General features: G+C 52.4%; 1 protein-coding gene across 3 annotated transcripts in view; it reads right to left on the bottom strand.

Annotated features, from left to right (window-relative positions):
• Positions 1–700: 700 nt before the first annotated feature.
• LOC140399654 (uncharacterized) overlaps positions 701–21,232 on the bottom strand; it is a 284,156-nt gene continuing 263,624 nt past the window's right edge. For all 3 annotated transcript variants that reach the window (XM_072489197.1, XM_072489198.1, XM_072489199.1), the window contains 4 exons: positions 13,927–14,076; positions 8,671–8,799; positions 1,796–1,850; positions 701–1,435 (listed from right to left, as the gene is read on the bottom strand). In XM_072489197.1, the coding sequence (XP_072345298.1) occupies positions 1,104–1,435; positions 1,796–1,850; positions 8,671–8,799; positions 13,927–14,076 (666 nt within the window). In that variant the 3' untranslated portion in view covers positions 701–1,103. The remainder of the gene's footprint in view (positions 1,436–1,795; positions 1,851–8,670; positions 8,800–13,926; positions 14,077–21,232) is intronic.

Here is a 21,232-nt window from a genome sequence, read left to right as displayed (position 1 = left end):
GCCCACACTCCCCCCGGTGCCAGTACTGAGGGAGCGCCGCACTGTCGGAGGGAGATGTCTATACTCTAGGATTTGAGCTCCATAATCCAGGCCGACACTCCCCCCGGTGCCAGTACTGAGGGAGCACCGCACTGTCGGGGGGAGATGTCTATACTCTAGGATTTGAGCGCTATAATCCAGGCCCACACTCCCCCCGGTGCCAGTACTGAGGGAGCGCTGCTCTGTTGTTCGATGTATCTTCTGGGACGAGAGGTATATTGACGGTCCAGGTGTATACTAGTTCCCACTATTGATCGATGAGCAAGCTGGGGAAGTGTGTGTGTCGGGGGGGGGGTTAAAGGGTGGGCTGTGGGCCGGGAGAGAGGGGGGAGCGCGGGGAGGGAGCAGATTTCTTCCTATGGCCCGGGGCCCAATACCTGTCCCTCAAGCAGAACGACGTCAATTACCTTGGCACTTCTCCGGTCCTGGGTTGTGGGATCTTACTGTGCCTGCCTGGGTGCTCCCCTATCTTACAACGGCGCCTCCGGACGTCCCTGACTGGCCAGAGTTCTCGCTGTGGTGTTGTGGGATCGGCAGGCGGAAGGGGAGGGGGTGGTTCAATTGTCAGAATGTGGCTCCGTAGCCTCCCCCGCCCCCCCCACCACCCAACACCCCCCCCATTCCCCCCCCCCCCCCCCCACCAGCTCCTCACAAGAACGTCTCATTTTGCAAAGGCTTTTATATTCAGCGAAAGAGGAACGCAAAGGCCCGAAACGATTACGGTCAAGATCCCGTGACCAAGGCGCCTCGGAAGGTTGGATTCCAGTGTGCAGAGAGACGCCACCGCCGGTGCGCGAAGAGGGCGACCGTCCGTTCGCACGGGCTTTTCGATCCGCTGCAAGAGGAACGCGAAGGCGGAAACGGTGATCGCCGAGATCCTGTGACCAAGTCGCCTCGGTGGGTTGAGTTCATGGCGTCGGGGAGGCACCACTGTTCCACCGGGAGGTCGATCGTCTGGCTGACGCTGAGGTTGCAAAGGCTTTCACATTCAGTAGACAGGGTAAGGCAAACGCGGCGAAGGCCGGGATCCCGTGACCAAGGCGCCTCGGGGCGGGGGGGGGAGGTCACCACTGCTCCACCAGGAGGTCGATCATCCGGTTGATGTTGAGGTCGGGGGCGTCGAGGAACTCGGCGGGGATGCCCCCGGGGGAGGCCTGGGGCAAGGGCTCCATCCAGTCGGCGGGGTCGAAGGACACCGGGCTCAGCTCGCCGGGGCCACCCGGGGGCGGCGAGAGGGGCCCCGGGAGCGAGGGGGCCTCCTCGAAGACGTCGCTGCCCTCCCGGACAGCTGCCGCCCCGTCCGACCTCTCCCGAAGCTCCCTGACGTAGCCCGGTGAGCTGCTGAGGCTCTCTGTGGGAGACTCCGGAAAACATTGCTCGAGGCTCGGGGACGAGTCTAAGAGAGGGAGAGAAAAAGAGGGGGGGTGTGGGATGAATTAATATCTCCCTCACAGGCCTTGCTAGATCCTTCCAAAGCCACGCCCTTGCCGTTTAATTAACCCCCGCCCTCCCAAAGCCTGGTTACATATTTGCTCACCCCCGACGCAAACTTAATCATTGACCATTTAACATGTACAAGTCCACCCTTCCGCGAATCCTGCCTTTAACCCGGTATTCAGCGTTCAAATTCGACCGTCCAAAATGAATCGCTTCGCATTCAACTCCATCTGCCACTTCTCAGCCCAGCTGCGCATCCCATTCACTGTCCTGTTCTAACCTGCAACAGCCGTCGAAAGTTAGTAGGGCCAATGCTCACCCGAAGTCATCAAATGCTCCTCCAGAATATCCTCAATCGACTGATTCGGCGAGAGCTGGAACGTGGACAGACGGGAAACAGATTACAAAACCGTGGCGGGAAAGCCGATCGCCGGCGCGCGCCTCCCAACCGCGGCAATGCAAAACGCCAACGTAAACGTGTCACGCTGTAGTTCCCGTCGCCAGCCACCGGAGGGCGCCGAGGATCAATCCGATCACAGCCTGCACGTGTCACACCGCCCCCGCCCCCCCCCCCCCCCCATCCCCGCTCCCCCCCCACCCCACTCAATCCCGTACCTCGATCCTGTTACACAGGAACAGGAGGAGGTCCATTCAGCCCCCTGCTCGACCCTGTTACACAGGAACAGGAGGAGGCCCATTCAGCCTCCTCCTCGAGCCTGTTACACAGGAACAGGAGGAGGCCCATTCAGCCCCTGCTCGAGTCTGTTACACAGGAACAGGAGGAGGCCCATTCAGCCCCCTGCTCGAGCCTGTTACACAGGAACAGGAGAAGGCCCATTCAGCCCCTCGAGCCTGTTGCACGGGAACAGGAGGAGGCCCATTCAGCCCATCGAGCCTGTTACACAGGAACAGGAGGAGGCCCATTCAGCCCCTGCTCGAGTCTGTTACACGGGAACATGAGGAGACGCATTCAGCCCCCTCCTCGAGCCTGTTACACAGGAATAGGGGAAGGCCCATTCAGCCCCCTGCTCGAGCCAGTTACACAGGAACAGGAGGAGACCCATTTAGTCGCTCGAGCCTGTTACACAGGAACAGGAGGCGGTCCATTCAGCCCCCTGCTCGAGCCTGTTACACAGGAACAGGAGGAGGTCCATTCAGTCCCCTCCTCGAGCCTGTTACACAGGAACAGGAGGAGGCCCATTCAGCCCCTCGAGCCTGTTACACAGGAACAGGAGGAGACCCATTTAACACGGCCAATCCACCTAACCTGTACATCTTTGGACACTAAGGGCAATTTAACACGGCCAATCCACCTCACCTGCACATCTTTGGACACTCAGGCACAATTTTTCATGGCCAATACACGTAACCTGTACATCTTTGGACATCAAGGGACAATTTAACACGGCCAATCCACCTAACCTGTACATCTTTGGACACTAAGGGACAATTTAACACGGCCAATCCACCTAACCTGTACATCTTTGGACACTAAGGGACAATTTAACACGGCCAATCCACCTAACCTGTACATCTTTGGACACTAAGGGACAATTTAACACGGCCAATCCACCTAATCTGCACATCTTTGGACACTAAGGGACAATTTAACACAGCCAATCCACCTAACCTGTACATCTTTGGACACTAAGGGACAATTTAACACGGCCAATCCACCTAATCTGTACATCTTTGGACACTAAGGGACAATTTAACACGACCAATCCACCTAATCTGTACATCTTTGGACACTAAGGGACAATTTAACAAGGCCACTCCACCTAACCTGTACATCTTTGGACACTAAGGGACAATTTAACACGGCCAATCCACCTAACCTGCACATCTTTGGACACTAAGGGACAATTTAACACGGCCAATCCACCTAACCTGTACATCTTTGGACACTAAGGGACAATTTAACACGGCCAATCCACCTAATCTGTACATCTTTGGACACTAAGGGACAATTTAACACGGACAATCCACCTAACCTGTACATCTTTGGACACTAAGGGACAATTTAACACGGCCAATCCACCAAACCTGCACATGTTTGGACACTAAGGGACAATTTAACACGGCCAATCCACCTAACCTGCACATCTTTGGACACTAAGGGACAATTTAACATGGCCAATCCACCTAACCTGTACATCTTTGGACACTAAGGGACAATTTAACACGGCCAATCCACCGAACCTGCACATCTTTGGACACTAAGGGACAATTTATCACGGCCAATCCACCTAACCTGCACATCTTTGGACACTAAGGGGCAATTTAACACGGCCAATCCAACATACCTGTACATCTTTGGACACTAAGGGGCAATTTAACACGGCCAATCCACCTAACCTGTACATCTTTGGACACTGTGGGACAATTTAACACGGCCAATCCACCTAACCTGTACAACTTTGGACACTAAGGGACAATTTAACACGGCCAATCCACCTAACCTGCACATCTTTGGACACTAAGGGACAATTTAACACGGCCAATCCACCTAACCTGTACATCTTTGGACACTAAGGGACAATTTAACACGGCCAATCCACCTAACCTGTACATCTTTGGTCACTGAGGGACAATTTAACACGGCCAATCCACCGAACCTGCACATCTTTGGACACTAAGGGACAATTTATCACGGCCAATCCACCTAACCTGCACATCTTTGGACACTAAGGGGCAATTTAACACGGCCAATCCAACATACCTGTACATCTTTGGACACTAAGGGGCAATTTAACACGGCCAATCCACCTAACCTGTACATCTTTGGACACTGTGGGACAATTTAACACGGCCAATCCACCTAACCTGTACATCTTTGGACACTAAGGGACAATTTAACACGGCCAATCCACCTAACCTGCACATCTTTGGACACTAAGGGACAATTTAACACGGCCAATCCACCTAACCTGTACATCTTTGGACACTAAGGGACAATTTAACACGGCCAATCCACCTAACCTGTACATCTTTGGTCACTGAGGGACAATTTATCGCGGCCAATCCACCTAACCTGCACATCTTTGGACACTAAGGGACAATTTAACGCGGCCAATCCACCTAACCTGTACATCTTTGGACACTAAGGGACAATTTAACACGGCCAATCCACCTAACCTGCACATCTTTGGACACTAAGGGACAATTTAACGCGGCCAATCCACCTAACCTGTACATCTTTGGACACTAAGGGACAATTTAACACGGCCAATCCACCTAACCTGCACATCTTTGGACTCTAAGGGACAATTTAACGCGGCCAATCCACCTAACCTGTACATCTTTGGACACGAAGGGACAATTTAACGCGGCCAATCCACCTAACCTGCACATCTTTGGATACGAAGGGACAATTTAACACGGCCAATCCACCTAACCTGTACATTTTTTGACTCTAAGGGACAATTTAACACGGCCAATCCACCTAACCTGTACATCTTTGGACACTAAGGGACAATTTAACACGGCCAATCCACCTAACCTGCACATCTTTGGACACTAAGGGACAATTTAACACGGCCAATCCACCTAAACTGTACATCTTTGGACACTAAGGGGCAATTTAACACGGCCAATCCACCTAACCTGCACATCTTTGGACACTAAGGGACAATTTAGCACGGCCAATCCACCTAACCTGTACATCTTTGGACACTAAGGGACAATTTAACCCGGCCAATCCACCTAACCTGCACATCTTTGGACACTAAGGGACAATTTAGCACGGCCAATCCCCCTAACCTGTACATCTTTGGACACGAAGGGACAATTTAACACGGCCAATCCACCTAACCTGTACATCTTTGGACACTGAGGGACAATTTAACACGGCCAATCCACCTAACCTGTACATCTTTGGACACTAAGGGACAATTTAACACGGCCAATCCCCCTAACCTGTATATCTTTGGACACTGAGGGACAATTTAACACGGCCAATCCACCTAACCTGCACATCTTTGGACACTAAGGGACAATTTAACACGGCCAATCCACCTAACCTGTACATCTTTGGACACTAAGGGACAATTTAACACGGCCAATCCACCTAACCTGTACATCTTTGGACACTAAGGGACAATTTAACCCGGCCAATCCACCTAACCTGTACATCTTTGGACACTAAGGGACAATTTAACACGGCCATTCCACCTAACCTGCACATCTTTGGACACTAAGGGACAATTTAACACGGCCAATCCACCTAACCTGCACATCTTTGGACACTCAGGGACAATTTAACACGGCCAATCCACCTAACCTGTACATCTTTGGACACTGAGGGACAATTTAACACGGCCAATCCACCTAACCCGTACATCTTTGGACACTAAGGGACAATTTAGCACGACCAATCCACCTAACCTGTACATCTTTGGACAATAAGGGACAATTTAACACGGCCAATCCACCTAACCTGCACATCTTTGGACACTAAGGGACAATTTAACACGGCCAATCCACCTAACCTGTACATCTTTGGACACTAAGGGACAATTTAACACGGCCAATCCACCTAACCTGCACATCTTTGGACACTAAGGGACAATTTAACACGGCCAATCCCCCTAACCTGTATATCTTTGGACACTGAGGGACAATTTAACACGGCCAATCCACCTAACCTGCTCATCTTTGGACACTAAGGGACAATTTAACACGGCCAATCCACCTAACCTGTACATCTTTGGACACTAAGGGACAATTTAACACGGCCAATCCACCTAACCTGTCCATCTTTGGACACTAAGGGACAATTTAACCCGGCCAATCCACCTAACCTGTACATCTTGGGACACTAAGGGACAATTTAACACGGCCATTCCACCTAACCTGCACATCTTTGGACACTAAGGGACAATTTAACACGGCCAATCCACCTAACCTGCACATCTTTGGACACTCAGGGACAATTTAACACGGCCAATCCACCTAACCTGTACATCTTTGGACACTAAGGGACAATTTAACACGGCCAATCCACCTAAGCTGTACATCTTTGGACACTAAGGGACAATTTAACACGGCCAATCCACCTAACCTGTACATCTTTGGACACTAAGGGACAATTTAACACGGCCAATCCACCTAACCTGTACATCTTTGGACACTAAGGGACAATGTAACACGGCCAATCCACCTAACCTGGACATCTTTGGACACTAAGGGACAATTTAACCTGGCCAATCCACCTAACCTGTACATCTTTGAACACTAAGGGACAATTTAACACGGCCAATCCACCTAACCTGTACATCTTTGGACACTGAGGGACAATTTAACACGGCCAATCCACCTAACCTGTAAATCTTTGGACACTAAGGGACAATTTAGCACGGCCAATTAACCTAACCTGTACATCTTTGGACACTGAGGGACAATTTAACACGGCCAATCCACCTAACCTGCACATCTTTGGACACTAAGGGACAATTTAACCCGGCCAATCCACCTAACCTGCACACCTTTGGACACGAAGGGGCAATTTAACACGGCCAATCCACCTAACCTGTACATCTTTGGACACTAAGGGACAATTTAACACGGCCAATCCACCTAACCTGCACATCTTTGGACACTAAGGGACAATTTAACACGGCCAATGCACCTAACCTGCACATCTTTGGACACTAAGGGACAATTTAACACGGCCAATCCTCCTAACCTGTACATCTTTGGACACTAAGGGACAATTTAACACGGCCAATCCACCTAACCTGTACATCTTTGGACACTAAGGGACAATTTAACACGGCCAATACACCTAACCTGTACATCTTTGGACACTAAGGGACAATTTAACACGGCCAATCCACCTAACCTGTACATCTTTGGACACTAAGGGACAATTTAACACGGCCATTCCACCTAACCTGCACATCTTTGGACACTAAGGGACAATTTAACATGGCCAATCCACCTAACCTGCACATCTTTGGACACTCAGGGACAATTTAACACGGCCAATCCACCTAACCTGTACATCTTTGGACACTAAGGGACAATTTAACACGGCCAATCCACCTAACCTGTACATCTTTGGACACTAAGGGACAATTTAACCTGGCCAATCCACCTAACCTGTACATCTTTGGACACTAAGGGACAATTTAACACGGCCAATCCACCTAACCTGTACATCTTTGGACACTGAGGGACAATTTAACACGGCCAATCCACCTAACCTGTAAATCTTTGGACACTAAGGGACAATTTAACACGGCCAGTCCACCTAACCTGTACATCTTTGGACACCGAGGGACAATTTAACACGGCCAATCCACCTAACCTGTACATCTTTGGACACTAAGGGACAATTTAACCCGGCCAATCCACCTAACCTGCACACCTTTGGACACGAAGGGGCAATTTAACACGGCCAATCCACCTAACCTGTACATCTTTGGACACTAAGGGACAATTTAACACGGCCAATCCACCTAACCTGCACATCTTTGGACACTAAGGGACAATTTAACACGGCCAATGCACCTAACCTGCACATCTTTGGACACTAAGGGACAATTTAACACGGCCAATCCACCTAATCTGTACATCTTTGGACACTAAGGGACAATTTAACACGGCCAATCCACCTAACCTGTACATCTTTGGACACTAAGGGACAATTTAACACGGCCAATCCACCTAACCTGCACATCTTTGGACACTAAGGGACAATTTAACACGGCCAATCCACCTAACCTGCACATCTTTGGACACTAAGGGACAATTTAACATGGCCAATCCACCTAATCTGTACATCTTTGGACACTAAGGGACAATTTAACACGGCCAATCCACCAAACCTGTACATCTTTGGACGCTAAGGGACAATTTAACACGGCCAATCCACCTAACCTGCACATCTTTGGACACTAAGGGACAATTTAACACGGCCAATCCACCTAACCTGTACATCTTTGGACACTAAGGGACAATTTAACACGGCCAATCCACCTAACCTGCACATCTTTGGACACTAAGGGACAATTTAACACGGCCAATCCACCTAACCTGCACATCTTTGGACACTAAGGGACAATTTAGCACGGCCAATCCACCTAACCTGTACATCTTTGGACACTAAGGGACAATTTAACACGGCCAATCCACCTAACCTGTACATCTTTGGACACGAAGGGACTATTTAACACGGCCAATCCACCTTACCTCGGCACTCTTTATTGCTTCGGTCAGCTCGTGCTCCAGTGAATGGAAGCCGCCGGAATCGGAACAGTTCAGCGCCTCCAGCGATCGGTACACCCCCGCCTCGGAACCCAGGGAGCCGCAGAGATAGACCTGCAACAGAGTGAGAGCGAGAGAGAGAAAGTGGGAGATGTGAGAGGCTGGTCAAAGAGGAAGGGTTTACATCTCCCTCCAACAGTGCGGCGCTCCCTCAGTACTGGCACCGGGGTGAGTGTGGGCCTGGATTATAGCGCTCAAATCCTAGAGTATAGACATCTCCCTCCGACAGTGCGGCGCTCCCTCAGTACTGGCACCGGGGGGAGTGTGGGCCTGGATTATGGAGCTCAAATCCTAGAGTATAGACATCTCCCTCCGACAGTGCGGCGCTCCCTCAGTACTGGCACCGGGGGGAGTGTGGGCCTGGATTACAGCGCTCAAATCCTAGAGTATAGACATCTCCCTCCGACAGTGCGGCGCTCCCTCAGTACTGGCACCGGGGGGAGTGTGGGCCTGGATTATAGCGCTCTAATCCTAGAGTATAGACATCTCCCTCCGACAGTGCAGCGCTCCCTCAGTACTGGCACCGGGGGGAGTGTCGGCCTGGATTATAGCGCTCAAATCCTAGAGTATAGACATCTCCCTCCGACAGTGCGGCGCTCCCTCAGTACTGGCACCGGGGGGAGGGTGGGCCTGGATTATAGCGCTCAAATCCTAGAGTATAGACATCTCCCTCCGACAGTGCAGCGCTCCCTCAGTACTGGCACCGGGGGGAGTGTCAGCCTGGATTATAGCGCTCAAATCCTAGAGTATAGACATCTCCCTCCGACAGTGCAGCGCTCCCTCAGTACTGGCACCGGGGGGAGTGTGGGCCTGGATTATAGCGCTCAAATCCTAGAGTATAGACATCTCCCTCCGACAGTGCAGCGCTCCCTCAGTACTGGCACCGGGCGGAGTGTGGGCCTGGATTATGGAGCTCAAATCCTAGAGTGTACACATCTCCCTCCGACAGTGCGGCGCTCCCTCAGTACTGGCACCGGGGGGAGTGTCGGCCTGAATTATGGAGCTCAAATCCTAGAGTATAGACATCTACCTCCGACAGTGCGGCGCTCCCTCAGTACTGGCACCGGGGGGGAGTGTGGGCCTGGATTATAGCGCTCAAATCCTAGAGTATAGACATCTCCCTCCGACAGTGCAGCGCTCCCTCAGTACTGGCACCGGGGGGAGTGTCGGCCTGGATTATGGAGCTCAAATCCTAGAGTATATACATCTCCCTCCGACAGTGCGGCGCTCCCTCAGTACTGGCACCGGGGGGAGTGTCGGCCTGGATTATAGCGCTCAAATCCTAGAGTATAGACATCTACCTCCGACAGTGCAGCGCTCCCTCAGTACTGGCACCGGGGGGAGTGTCGGCCTGGATTATAGCGCTCAAATCCTAGAGTATAGACATCTCCCTCCGACAGTGCAGCGCCCCCTCAGTACTGGCACCGGGGGGAGTGTGGGCCTGGATTATGGAGCTCAAATCCTAGAGTATATACATTTCCCTCCGACAGTGCAGTGCTCCCTCAGTATTGGCACCGGGGGGAGTGTGGGCCTGGATTATAGCGCTCAAATCCTAGAGTATAGACATCTCCCTCCGACAGTGCAGCGCCCCCTCAGTACTGGCACCGGGGGGAGTGTGGGCCTGGATTATGGAGCTCAAATCCTAGAGTATATACATTTCCCTCCGACAGTGCAGCGCTCCCTCAGTACTGGCACCGGGGGGAGTGTCGGCCTGGATTATGGAGCTCAAATCCTAGACTATAGACATCTACCTCCGACAGTGCAGCGCTCCCTCAGTACTGGCACCGGGGGAGTGTCGGCCTGGATTATAGCGCTCAAATCCTAGAGTGTAGACATCTCCCTCCGACAGTGCGGCGCTCCCTCAGTACTGGCACCGGGGGGAGTGTCGGCCTGAATTATGGAGCTCAAATCCTAGAGTATAGACATCTACCTCCGACAGTGCGGCGCTCCCTCAGTACTGGCACCGGGGGGGAGTGTGGGCCTGGATTATAGCGCTCAAATCCTAGAGTATAGACATCTCCCTCCGACAGTGCAGCGCTCCCTCAGTACTGGCACCGGGGGGAGTGTCGGCCTGGATTATGGAGCTCAAATCCTAGAGTATATACATCTCCCTCCGACAGTGCGGCGCTCCCTCAGTACTGGCACCGGGGGGAGTGTCGGCCTGGATTATAGCGCTCAAATCCTAGAGTATAGACATCTACCTCCGACAGTGCAGCGCTCCCTCAGTACTGGCACCGGGGGGAGTGTCGGCCTGGATTATAGCGCTCAAATCCTAGAGTATAGACATCTCCCTCCGACAGTGCAGCGCCCCCTCAGTACTGGCACCGGGGGGAGTGTCGGCCTGGATTATGGAGCTCAAATCCTAGAGTATAGACATCTACCTCCGACAGTGCAGCACTCCCTCAGTACTGGCACTGGGGGGAGTGTCGGCCTGGATTATGGAGCTCAAATCCTAGACTATAGACATCTACCTCCGACAGTGCAGCGCTCCCTCAGTACTGGCACCGGGGGGAGTGTCGGCCTGGATTATGGAGCTCAAATCCTAGAGTATATACATTTCCCTCCGACAGTGCAGTGCTCCCTCAGTATTGGCACCGGGGGGAGTGTGGGCCTGGATTATAGCGCTCAAATCCTAGAGTATAGACATCTACCTCCGACAGTGCAGCGCTCCCTCAGTACTGGCACCGGGGGGAGTGTCGGCCTGGATTATAGCGCTCAAATCCTAGACTATAGACATCTACCTCCGACAGTGCGGCGCTCCCTCAGTACTGGCACCGGGGGGAGTGTCGGCCTGGATTATGGAGCTCAAATCCTAGACTATAGACATCTACCTCCGACAGTGCTGCGCTCCCTCAGTACTGGCACTGGGGGGAGTGTTGGCCTGGATTATGGAGCTCAAATCCTAGAGTATATACATCTACCTCCGACAGTGCAGCGCTCCCTCAGTACTGGCACCGGGGGAGTGTCGGCCTGGATTATAGCGCTCAAATCCTAGAGTATAGACATCTCCCTCCGACAGTGCGGCGCTCCCTCAGTACTGGCACCGGGGGGAGTGTGGGCCTGGATTATGGAGCTCAAATCCTAGAGTATATACATTTCCCTCCGACAGTGCGGCGCTCCCTCAGTACTGGCACCGGGGGGAGTGTGGGCCTGGATTATGGAGCTCAAATCCTAGAGTATAGACATCTCCCTCCGACAGTGCAGCGCTCCCTCAGTACTGGCACCGGGGGGAGTGTGGGCCTGGATTATGGAGCTCAAATCCTAGAGTATATTCATCTACCTCTGACAGTGCAGCGCTCCCTCAGTACTGGCACCGGGGGGAGTGTGGGCCTGGATTATGGAGCTCAAATCCTAGAGTATATTCATCTACCCCCGACAGTGCAGCGCTCCCTCAGTACTAGCACCGGGGGGAGTGTCGGCCTGGATTATGGAGCTCAAATCCTAGAATATATACATCTCCCTCCGACAGTGCGGCGCTCCCTCAGTACTGGCACCGGGGGGAGTGTCGGCCTGGATTATGGAGCTCAAATCCTAGAGCATAGACATCTCCCTCCGACAGTGCAGCGCTCCCTCAGTACTGGCACCGGGGGGAGTGTCGGCCTGGATTATGGCGCTCAAATCCTAGAGTATATACATCTACCCCCGACAGTGCTGCGCTCCCTCAGTACTGGCACCGGGGGGAGTGTGGGCCTGGATTATAGCGCTCAAATCCTAGAGTATATACATCTCCCCCCGACAGTGCAGCGCTCCCTCAGTACAGGCACCGGGGTGAGTGTGGGCCTGGATTATGGAGCTCAAATCCTAGAGTATATACATCTCCCTCCGACAGTGCGGCGCTCCCTCAGTACTGGCACCGGGGGGAGTGTCGGCCTGGATTATGGAGCTCAAATCCTAGAGTATATACATCTCCCTCCGACAGTGCGGCGCTCCCTCAGTACTGGCACCGGGGGGAGTGTGGGCCTGGATTATGGAGCTCAAATCCTAGAGTATATACATCTCCCTCCGACAGTGCGGCGCTCCCTCAGTACTGGCACCGGGGGGAGTGTCGGCCTGGATTATAGCGCTCAAATCGTAGAGTATATACATCTCCCTCCGACAGTGCAGCGCTCCCTCAGTACTGGCACCGGGGGGAGTGTGGGCCTGGATTATGGAGCTCAAATCCTAGAGTATAGACATCTAACCCCGACAGTGCAGCACTCCCTCAGTACTGGCACCGGGGGGAGTGTGGGCCTGGATTATAGCGCTCAAATCCTAGAGTATAGACATCTCCCTCCGACAGTGCGGCGCTCCCTCAGTACTGGAACTGGGGGGAGTGTGGGACTGGATTATGGAGCTCAAATCTTGGAGTATAGACATCTCCCTCCGCCAGAGAGAGACAGAGAGACAGAGAGAGGGAGACAGAGAGGGAGACAGAGAGGCAGACAGAGAGATAAACAGAGAGACACAGAGAGAGAGACAGAGAGAGAGACAGAGAGAGAGAGACATAGCGAGAGAGACAGAGAGAGAGACAGAGACAGAGAGGGAGGCAGAGAGAGAGAGACAGAGAGAGAGAGAGAGAGAGAGACAGAGAGAGAGAGAGAGACAGAGAGAGAGAGAGAGAGACAGAGAGAGAGCGACAGAGAGAGAGAGAGACATAGCGAGAGAGACAGAGAGAGAGAGAGAGACAGAGAGAGAGAGAGAGAGAGAGAGACAGAGAGAGAGAGAGAGACAGAGAGAGAGAGAGAGAGACAGAGAGAGAGCGACAGAGAAAGCACGACAGAGACAGAGAGACAGAGATAGTGACAGAGAGAGAGCGACAGAGAGAGCGACCGAGAAAGACAGTGAGAGAGAGAGAGAGAGACAGAGAGAGAGACAAAGAGATAGAGAGAGACAGAGAGAGTGGACAGGGAGATAAGAGAGAAAGATGGAGCGAGAGAGGGAGAGAGAGATAGAGAGATGGAGAAAGAGAGAGACAGAGTCGGAGGAGTGAGGGAGAGAGGGGGAGGCAGAGAGAGGAGTGAGGGAATGAGGGAGGGAGGGAGAGAGACAGAGAGGGAAGCAGAGAGAGAAAGAGGGAGAGAGAGAGAGAAAGAGGGAGGGAGAGAGAGAGACAGAGGAGTGGGGGAGAGAGAGGAGTGAGGGAAAGAGGGAGGGAGGGAGAGAGAGAGTGGAGGCGAGGAGGCCGAACGCCCAGATTCTCACCTCACTGTCCAAGTTCTCATCTGAACTTGACTCGTTCCTCGTCTCGACCTCTGTGTCGTCCAGAGTGAAGAAAGACTGGAGGCTGGAGGGGGAGTAGGGAAAATCCAACTCGACAGGCCGAGGGACGAGGAGCCCGGAAAACCTTCCGTCCTGCGGAGGGGGAACAGGAACAAAGAGATATAAGCAGCAGGCAAGCATTCCGCAGGCCGGTACACGCACAGAGCATTAATGTAGGCCCCAATCCCCACGGCCCTCCCTCTGTCCGACACTCCCAGGACAGGTACAGCACGGGGTTAGATACAGAGTAAAGCTCCCTCTACACTGTCCCCATCAAACACTCCCAGCACAGGAACAGCACGGGGTTAGATACAGAGTAAAGCTCCCTCTACACTGTCCCCATCAAACACTCCCAGGACAGGTACAGCACGGGGTTAGATACAGAGTAAAGCCCCTCTACACTGTCCCCATCAAACACTCCCAGGACAGGTACAGCACGGGGTTAGATACAGAGTAAAGCTCCCTCTACACTGTCCCCATCAAACACTCCCAGGACAGGTACAGCACGGGGATAGATACAGAGTAAAGCTCCCTCTACATTGTACCCATCAAACACTCCCAGGACAGGTACAGCACGGGGTTAGATACAGAGTAAAGCTCCCTCTACACTGTCCCCATCAAACACTCCCAGGACAGGTACAGCACGGGATTAGATACAGAGTAAAGCTCCCTCTACACTGTCCCCATCAAACACTCCCAGGACAGGTACAGCACGGGGTTAGATACAGAGTAAAGCTCCCTCGACACTGTCCCCATCAAACACTCCCAGGACAGGTACAGCACGGGGCTAGATACAGAGTAAAGCTCCCTCTACACTGTCCCCATCAAACACTCCCAGGACAGGTACAGCACGGGGTTAGATACAGAGTAAAGCTCCCTCTACACTGTCCCCATCAAACACTCCCAGGACAGGTACAGCACGGAGTTAGATACAGAGGAAAGCTCCCTCTACACTGTCCCCATCAAACACTCCCAGGACAGGTACAGCACGGGGTTAGATCCAGAGTAAAGCACCCTCAACGCTGTCCCCATCAAACACTCCCAGGACAGGTACAGCACGGGGCTAGATACAGAGTAAAGCTCCCACTACACTGTCCCCATCAAACACTCCCAGGACAGGTACAGCACGGGGTTAGATACAGAGTAAAGCTCCCTCTACACTGCCCCCATCAAACACTCCCAGGACAGGTATAGCACGGGGTTAGATACTGAGTAAAGCTCCCTCTACACTGTCCCCATCAAACACTCCCAGGACAGGTACAGCACGGGGTTAGATACTGAGTAAAGCTCCCTCTACACTGTCCCCATCAAACACACCCAGGACAGGTACAGCACGGGGTTAGATACAGAGTAAAGCTCCCTCTACACTGTCCCCATCAAACACTCCCAGGACAGGTACAGCACGGGGTTAGATACTGAGTAAAGCTCCCTCTACACTGTCCCCATCAAACACTCCCAGGGCAGGTACAGCACGGGGTTAGATACAGAGTAAAGCTCCCTCTACACTGTCCCCATCAAACACTCCCAGGACAGGTACAGCACGGGGTTAGATACAGAGTAAAGCTCCCTCTACACTGTCCCCATCAAACACTCCCAGGACAGGTACAGCACGGGCTTAGATACAGAGTAAAGCTCCCTCTACACTGTCCCCATCAAACACTCCCAGGACAGGTACAGCACGGGCTTAGATACAGAGTAAAGCTCCCTCTACACTGTCCCCATCAAACACTCCCAGGACAGGTACAGCACGGGCTTAGATACAGAGTAAAGCTGCCTCTACACAGTCCTCATCAAACACTCCCAGGACAGGTACAGCACGGGCTTAGATACAGAGTAAAGCTCCCTCTACACTGTCCATATCAAACACTCCCAGGACAGGTACAGCACGGGGTTAGATACAGAGTGAAGCTCCCTCTACACAGTCCCCATCAAACACTCCCAGGACAGATACAGCACGAGCTTAGATACAGAGTAAAGCTCCCTCGACACAGTCCTCATCAAACACTCCCAGGACAGGTACAGCACGGGGTTAGATACAGAGTAAAGCTCCCTCTACACTGTCCCCATCAAACAAACCCAGGACAGGTACAGCACGGGGGTAGATACAGAGTAAAGCTCCCTCTACACTGTCCCCATCAAACACTCCCAGGACAGGTACAGCACGGGGTTAGATACAGAGTAAATCTCCCTCTACACTGTCCCCATCAAACACTCCCAGGACAGGTACAGCACGGGGTTAGATACAGAGTAAAGCTCCCTCTACACTGTCCCCATCAAACACTCCCAGGACAGGTACAGCACAGGGTTAGATACAGACTAAAGCTCCCTCTACACTGTCCCCATCAAACACTCCCAGAGCAGGTACAGCACGGGGTTAGATACAGAGTAAAGCTCCCTCTACACTGTCCCCATCAAACACTCCCAGGACAGGTACAGCACGGTGTTAGATACAGAGTAAATCTCCCTCTACACTGTCCCCATCAAACACTCCCAGGACAGGTACAGCACGGGGTTAGATACTGAGTAAAGCTCCCTCTACACTGTCCCCATCAAACACTCCCAGGACAGGTACAGCACGGGGTTAGATACTGAGTAAAGCTCCCTCTACACTGTCCCCATCAAACACTCCCAGGACAGGTACAGCACGGGGTTAGATACAGAGTAAAGCTCCCTCTACACTGTCCCCATCAAACACTCCCAGGACAGGTACAGCACGGGGTTAGATACTGAGTAAAGCTCCCTCTACACTGTCCCCATCAAACACTCCCAGGGCAGGTACAGCACGGGGTTAGATACAGAGTAAAGCTCCCTCTACACTGTCCCCATCAAACACTCCCAGGACAGGTACAGCACGGGGTTAGATACAGAGTAAAGCTCCCTCTACACTGTCCCCATCAAACACTCCCAGGACAGGAACAGCACGGGCTTAGATACAGAGTAAAGCTCCCTCTACACTGTCCCCATCAAACACTCCCAGGACAGGTACAGCACGGGCTTAGATACAGAGTAAAGCTCCCTCTACACTGTCCCCATCAAACACTCCCAGGACAGGTACAGCACGGGCTTAGATACAGAGTAAAGCTGCCTCTACACAGTCCTCATCAAACACTCCCAGGACAGGTACAGCACGGGCTTAGATACAGAGTAAAGCTCCCTCTACACTGTCCATATCAAACACTCCCAGGACAGGTACAGCACGGGGTTAGATACAGAGTGAAGCTCCCTCTACACAGTCCCCATCAAACACTCCCAGGACAGATACAGCACGAGCTTAGATACAGAGTAAAGCTCCCTCGACACAGTCCTCATCAAACACTCCCAGGACAGGTACAGCACGGGGTTAGATACAGAGTAAAGCTCCCTCTACACTGTCCCCATCAAACACTCTCAGGACAGGTACAGCACGGGGTTAGATACAGAGTAAAGCTCCCTCTACACTGTCCCCATCAAACACTCCCAGGACAGGTACAGCACGGGGGTAGATACAGAGTAAAGCTCCCTCTACACTGTCCCCATCAAACAAACCCAGGACAGGTACAGCACGGGGGTAGATACAGAGTAAAGCTCCCTCTACACTGTCCCCATCAAACACTCCCAGGACAGGTACAGCACGGGGTTAGATACAGAGTAAAGCTCCCTCTACACTGTCCCCATCAAACACTCCCAGGACAGGTACAGCACGGGGTTAGATACAGAGTAAAGCTCCCTCTACACTGTCCCCATCAAACACTCCCAGGACAGGTACAGCACAGGGTTAGATACAGACTAAAGCTCCCTCTACACTGTCCCCATCAAACACTCCCAGAGCAGGTACAGCACGGGGTTAGATACAGAGTAAAGCTCCCTCTACACTGTCCCCATCAAACACTCCCAGGACAGGTACAGCACGGTGTTAGATACAGAGTAAATCTCCCTCTACACTGTCCCCATCAAACACTCCCAGGACAGGTACAGCACGGGGTTAGATACAGAGTAAAGCTCCCTCTACACTGTCCCCATCAAACACTCCCAGGACAGGTACAGCACGGGGTTAGATACAGAGTAAAGCTCCCTCTACACTGTCCCCATCAAACACTCCCAGGACAGGTACAGCACGGGGTTAGATAAAGAGTAAAGCTCCCTCTACACTGTCCCCATCAAACACTCCCAGGACAGGTACAGCACAGGGTTAGATACACAGTAAAGCTCCCTCTACACTGTCCCCATCAAACACTCCCAGGACAGGTACAGCACGGGGTTAGATACAGAGTAAAGCTCCCTCTACACTGTCCCCATCAAACACTCCCAGGACAGGTACAGCACAGGGTTAGATACAGAGTAAAGCTCCCTCTACACTGTCCCCATCAAACACTCCCAGGACAGGTACAGCACGGGGTTAGATACAGGGTAAAGCTCCCTCTACACTGTCCCCATCAAACACTACCAGGACAGGTACAGCACGGGGTTAGATACAGAGTAAAGCTCCCTCTACACTGTCCCCATCAAACATTCCCAGGACAGGTACAGCACGGGGTTAGATACAGAGTAAAGCTCCCTCTACACTGTCCCCATCAAACACTCCCAGGACAGGTACAGCACGGGGTTAGATACAGAGTAAAGCTTCCTCTACACTGTCCCCATCAAACACTCCCAGGACAGGTACAGCACAGGGTTAGATACAGAGTAAAGCTCCCTCTACACTGTCCCCATCAAACACTCCCAGGACAGGTACAGCACGGGCTTAGATACAGAGTAAAGCTCCCTCTACACTGTCCCCATCAAACACTCCCAGGACAGGTACAGCACGGGGTTAGATACAGAGTAAAGCTCCCTCTACACTGTCCCCATCAAACACTCCCAGGACAGGTACAGCACGGGCTTAGATACAGAGTAAAGCTCCCTCTACACTGTCCCCATCAAATACTCCCAGGACAGGTACAGCACGGGCTTAAATACAGAGTAAAGCTCCCTCTACACTGTCCCCATCAAACACTCCCAGGACAGATACAGCACGGGCTTAGATACAGAGTAAAGCTCCCTCGACACAGTCCTCATCAAACACTCCCAGGACAGGTACAGCACGGGGTTAGATACAGAGTAAAGCTCCCTCTACACTGTCCCCATCAAACAAATCCAGGACAGGTACAGCACGGGGGTAGATACAGAGTAAAGCTCCCTCTACACTGTCCCCATCAAACACTCCCAGGACAGGTACAGCAAGGGGTTAGATACAGAGGAAAACTCCCTCTACACTGTCCCCATCAAACACTCCCAGGACAGGTACAGCACGGGGTTAGATACAGAGTAAAGCTCCCTCTACACTGTCCCCATCAAACATTCCCAGGACAGGTACAGCACGGGGTTAGATACAGAGTAAAGCTCCCTCTACACTGTCCCCATCAAACACTCCCAGGACAGGTACAGCACGGGGTTAGATACAGAGTAAAGCTTCCTCTACACTGTCCCCATCAAACACTCCCAGGACAGGTACAGCACAGGGTTAGATACAGAGTAAAGCTCCCTCTACACTGTCCCCATCAAACACTCCCAGGACAGGTACAGCACGGGCTTAGATACAGAGTAAAGCTCCCTCTACACTGTCCCCATCAAACACTCCCAGGACAGGTACAGCATGGGCTGAGATACAGAGTAAAGCTCCCTCTACACTGTCCCCATCAAACACTCCCAGGACAGATACAGCACGGGCTTAGATACAGAGTAAAGCTCCCTCGACACAGTCCTCATCAAACACTCCCAGGACAGGTACAGCACGGGGTTAGATACAGAGTAAAGCTCCCTCTACACTGTCCCCATCAAACAAATCCAGGACAGGTACAGCACGGGGGTAGATACAGAGTAAAGCTCCCTCTACACTGTCCCCATCAAACACTCCCAGGACAGGTACAGCACGGGGTTAGATAAAGAGTAAAGCTCCCTCCAAACTGTCCCCATCAAACACTCCCAGGACAGGTACAGCACGGGGTTAGATACAGAGTAAAGCTTCCTCTACACTGTCCCCATCAAACACTCCCAGGACAGGTACAGCACAGGGTTAGATACAGAGTAAAGCTCCCTCTACACTGTCCCCATCAAACACTCCCAGGACAGGTACAGCACGGGGTTAGATACAGAGTAAAGCTCCCTCTACACTGTCCCCATCAAACACTCCCAGGACAGGTACAGCACGGGGTTAGATACAGAGTAAAGCTTCCTCTACACTGTCCCCATCAAACACTCCCAGGACAGGTACAGCACAGGGTTAGATACAGAGTAAAGCTCCCTCTACACTGTCCCCATCAAACACTCCCAGGACAGGTACAGCACGGGGTTAGATACAGAGTAAAGCTCCCTCTACACTGTCCCCATCAAACACTCCCAGGACAGGTACAGCACGGGGTTAGATACAGAGTAAAGCTCCCTCTACACTGTCCCCATCAAACACTCCCAGGACAGGTACAGCACGGGCTTAGATACAGAGTAAAGCTCCCTCTACACTGTCCCCATCAAACACTCCCAGGACAGGTACAGCACGGGCTTAGATACAGAGTAAAGCTCCCTCTACACTGTCCCCATCAAACACTCCCAGGACAGATACAGCACGGGCTTAGATACAGAGTAAAGCTCCCTCGACACAGTCCTCATCAAACACTCCCAGGACAGGTACAGCACGGGGTTAGATACAGAGTAAAACTCCCTCTACACTGTCCCCATCAAACACTCCCAGGACAGGTACAGCACGGGGTTAGATACAGAGTAAAGCTCCCTCTACACTGTCCCCATCAAACACTCCCAGGACAGGTACAGCCCGGTGTTAGATACAGAGTAAAGCTCCCTCTACACTGTCACCATCAAACACTCCCAGGGCAGGTACAGCACGGGGTTAGATACAGAGTAAAGCTCCCTCTACACTGTCCCAATCAAACACTCCCAGGACAGGTACAGCACGGGGTTAGATACAGAGTAAAGCTCCCTCTACACTGTCCCCATCAAACACTCCCAGGACAGGTCCAGCACGAGGTTAGATACAGAGTAAAGCTCCCTCTACACTGTCCCCATCAAACACTCCCAGGGCAGGCACAGCACGGGGTTAGATACAGAGTAAAGTTCCCTCTACACTGTCCCCATCAAACACTCCCAGGACAGGTACAGCATGGGGTTAGATACAGAGTAACGATCCCTCTACACTGTCCCCATCAAACACTCCCAGGACAGGTACAACACGGGGTTAGATACAGAGTAAAGCTCCCTCTACACTGACCCCATCAAACAC

This window comes from Scyliorhinus torazame, chromosome 23 (assembly GCF_047496885.1).
Source record: "Scyliorhinus torazame isolate Kashiwa2021f chromosome 23, sScyTor2.1, whole genome shotgun sequence".
Classification (NCBI taxonomy): domain Eukaryota; kingdom Metazoa; phylum Chordata; class Chondrichthyes; order Carcharhiniformes; family Scyliorhinidae; genus Scyliorhinus; species Scyliorhinus torazame.
This window is presented reverse-complemented; position numbering and strand designations above follow the sequence as displayed.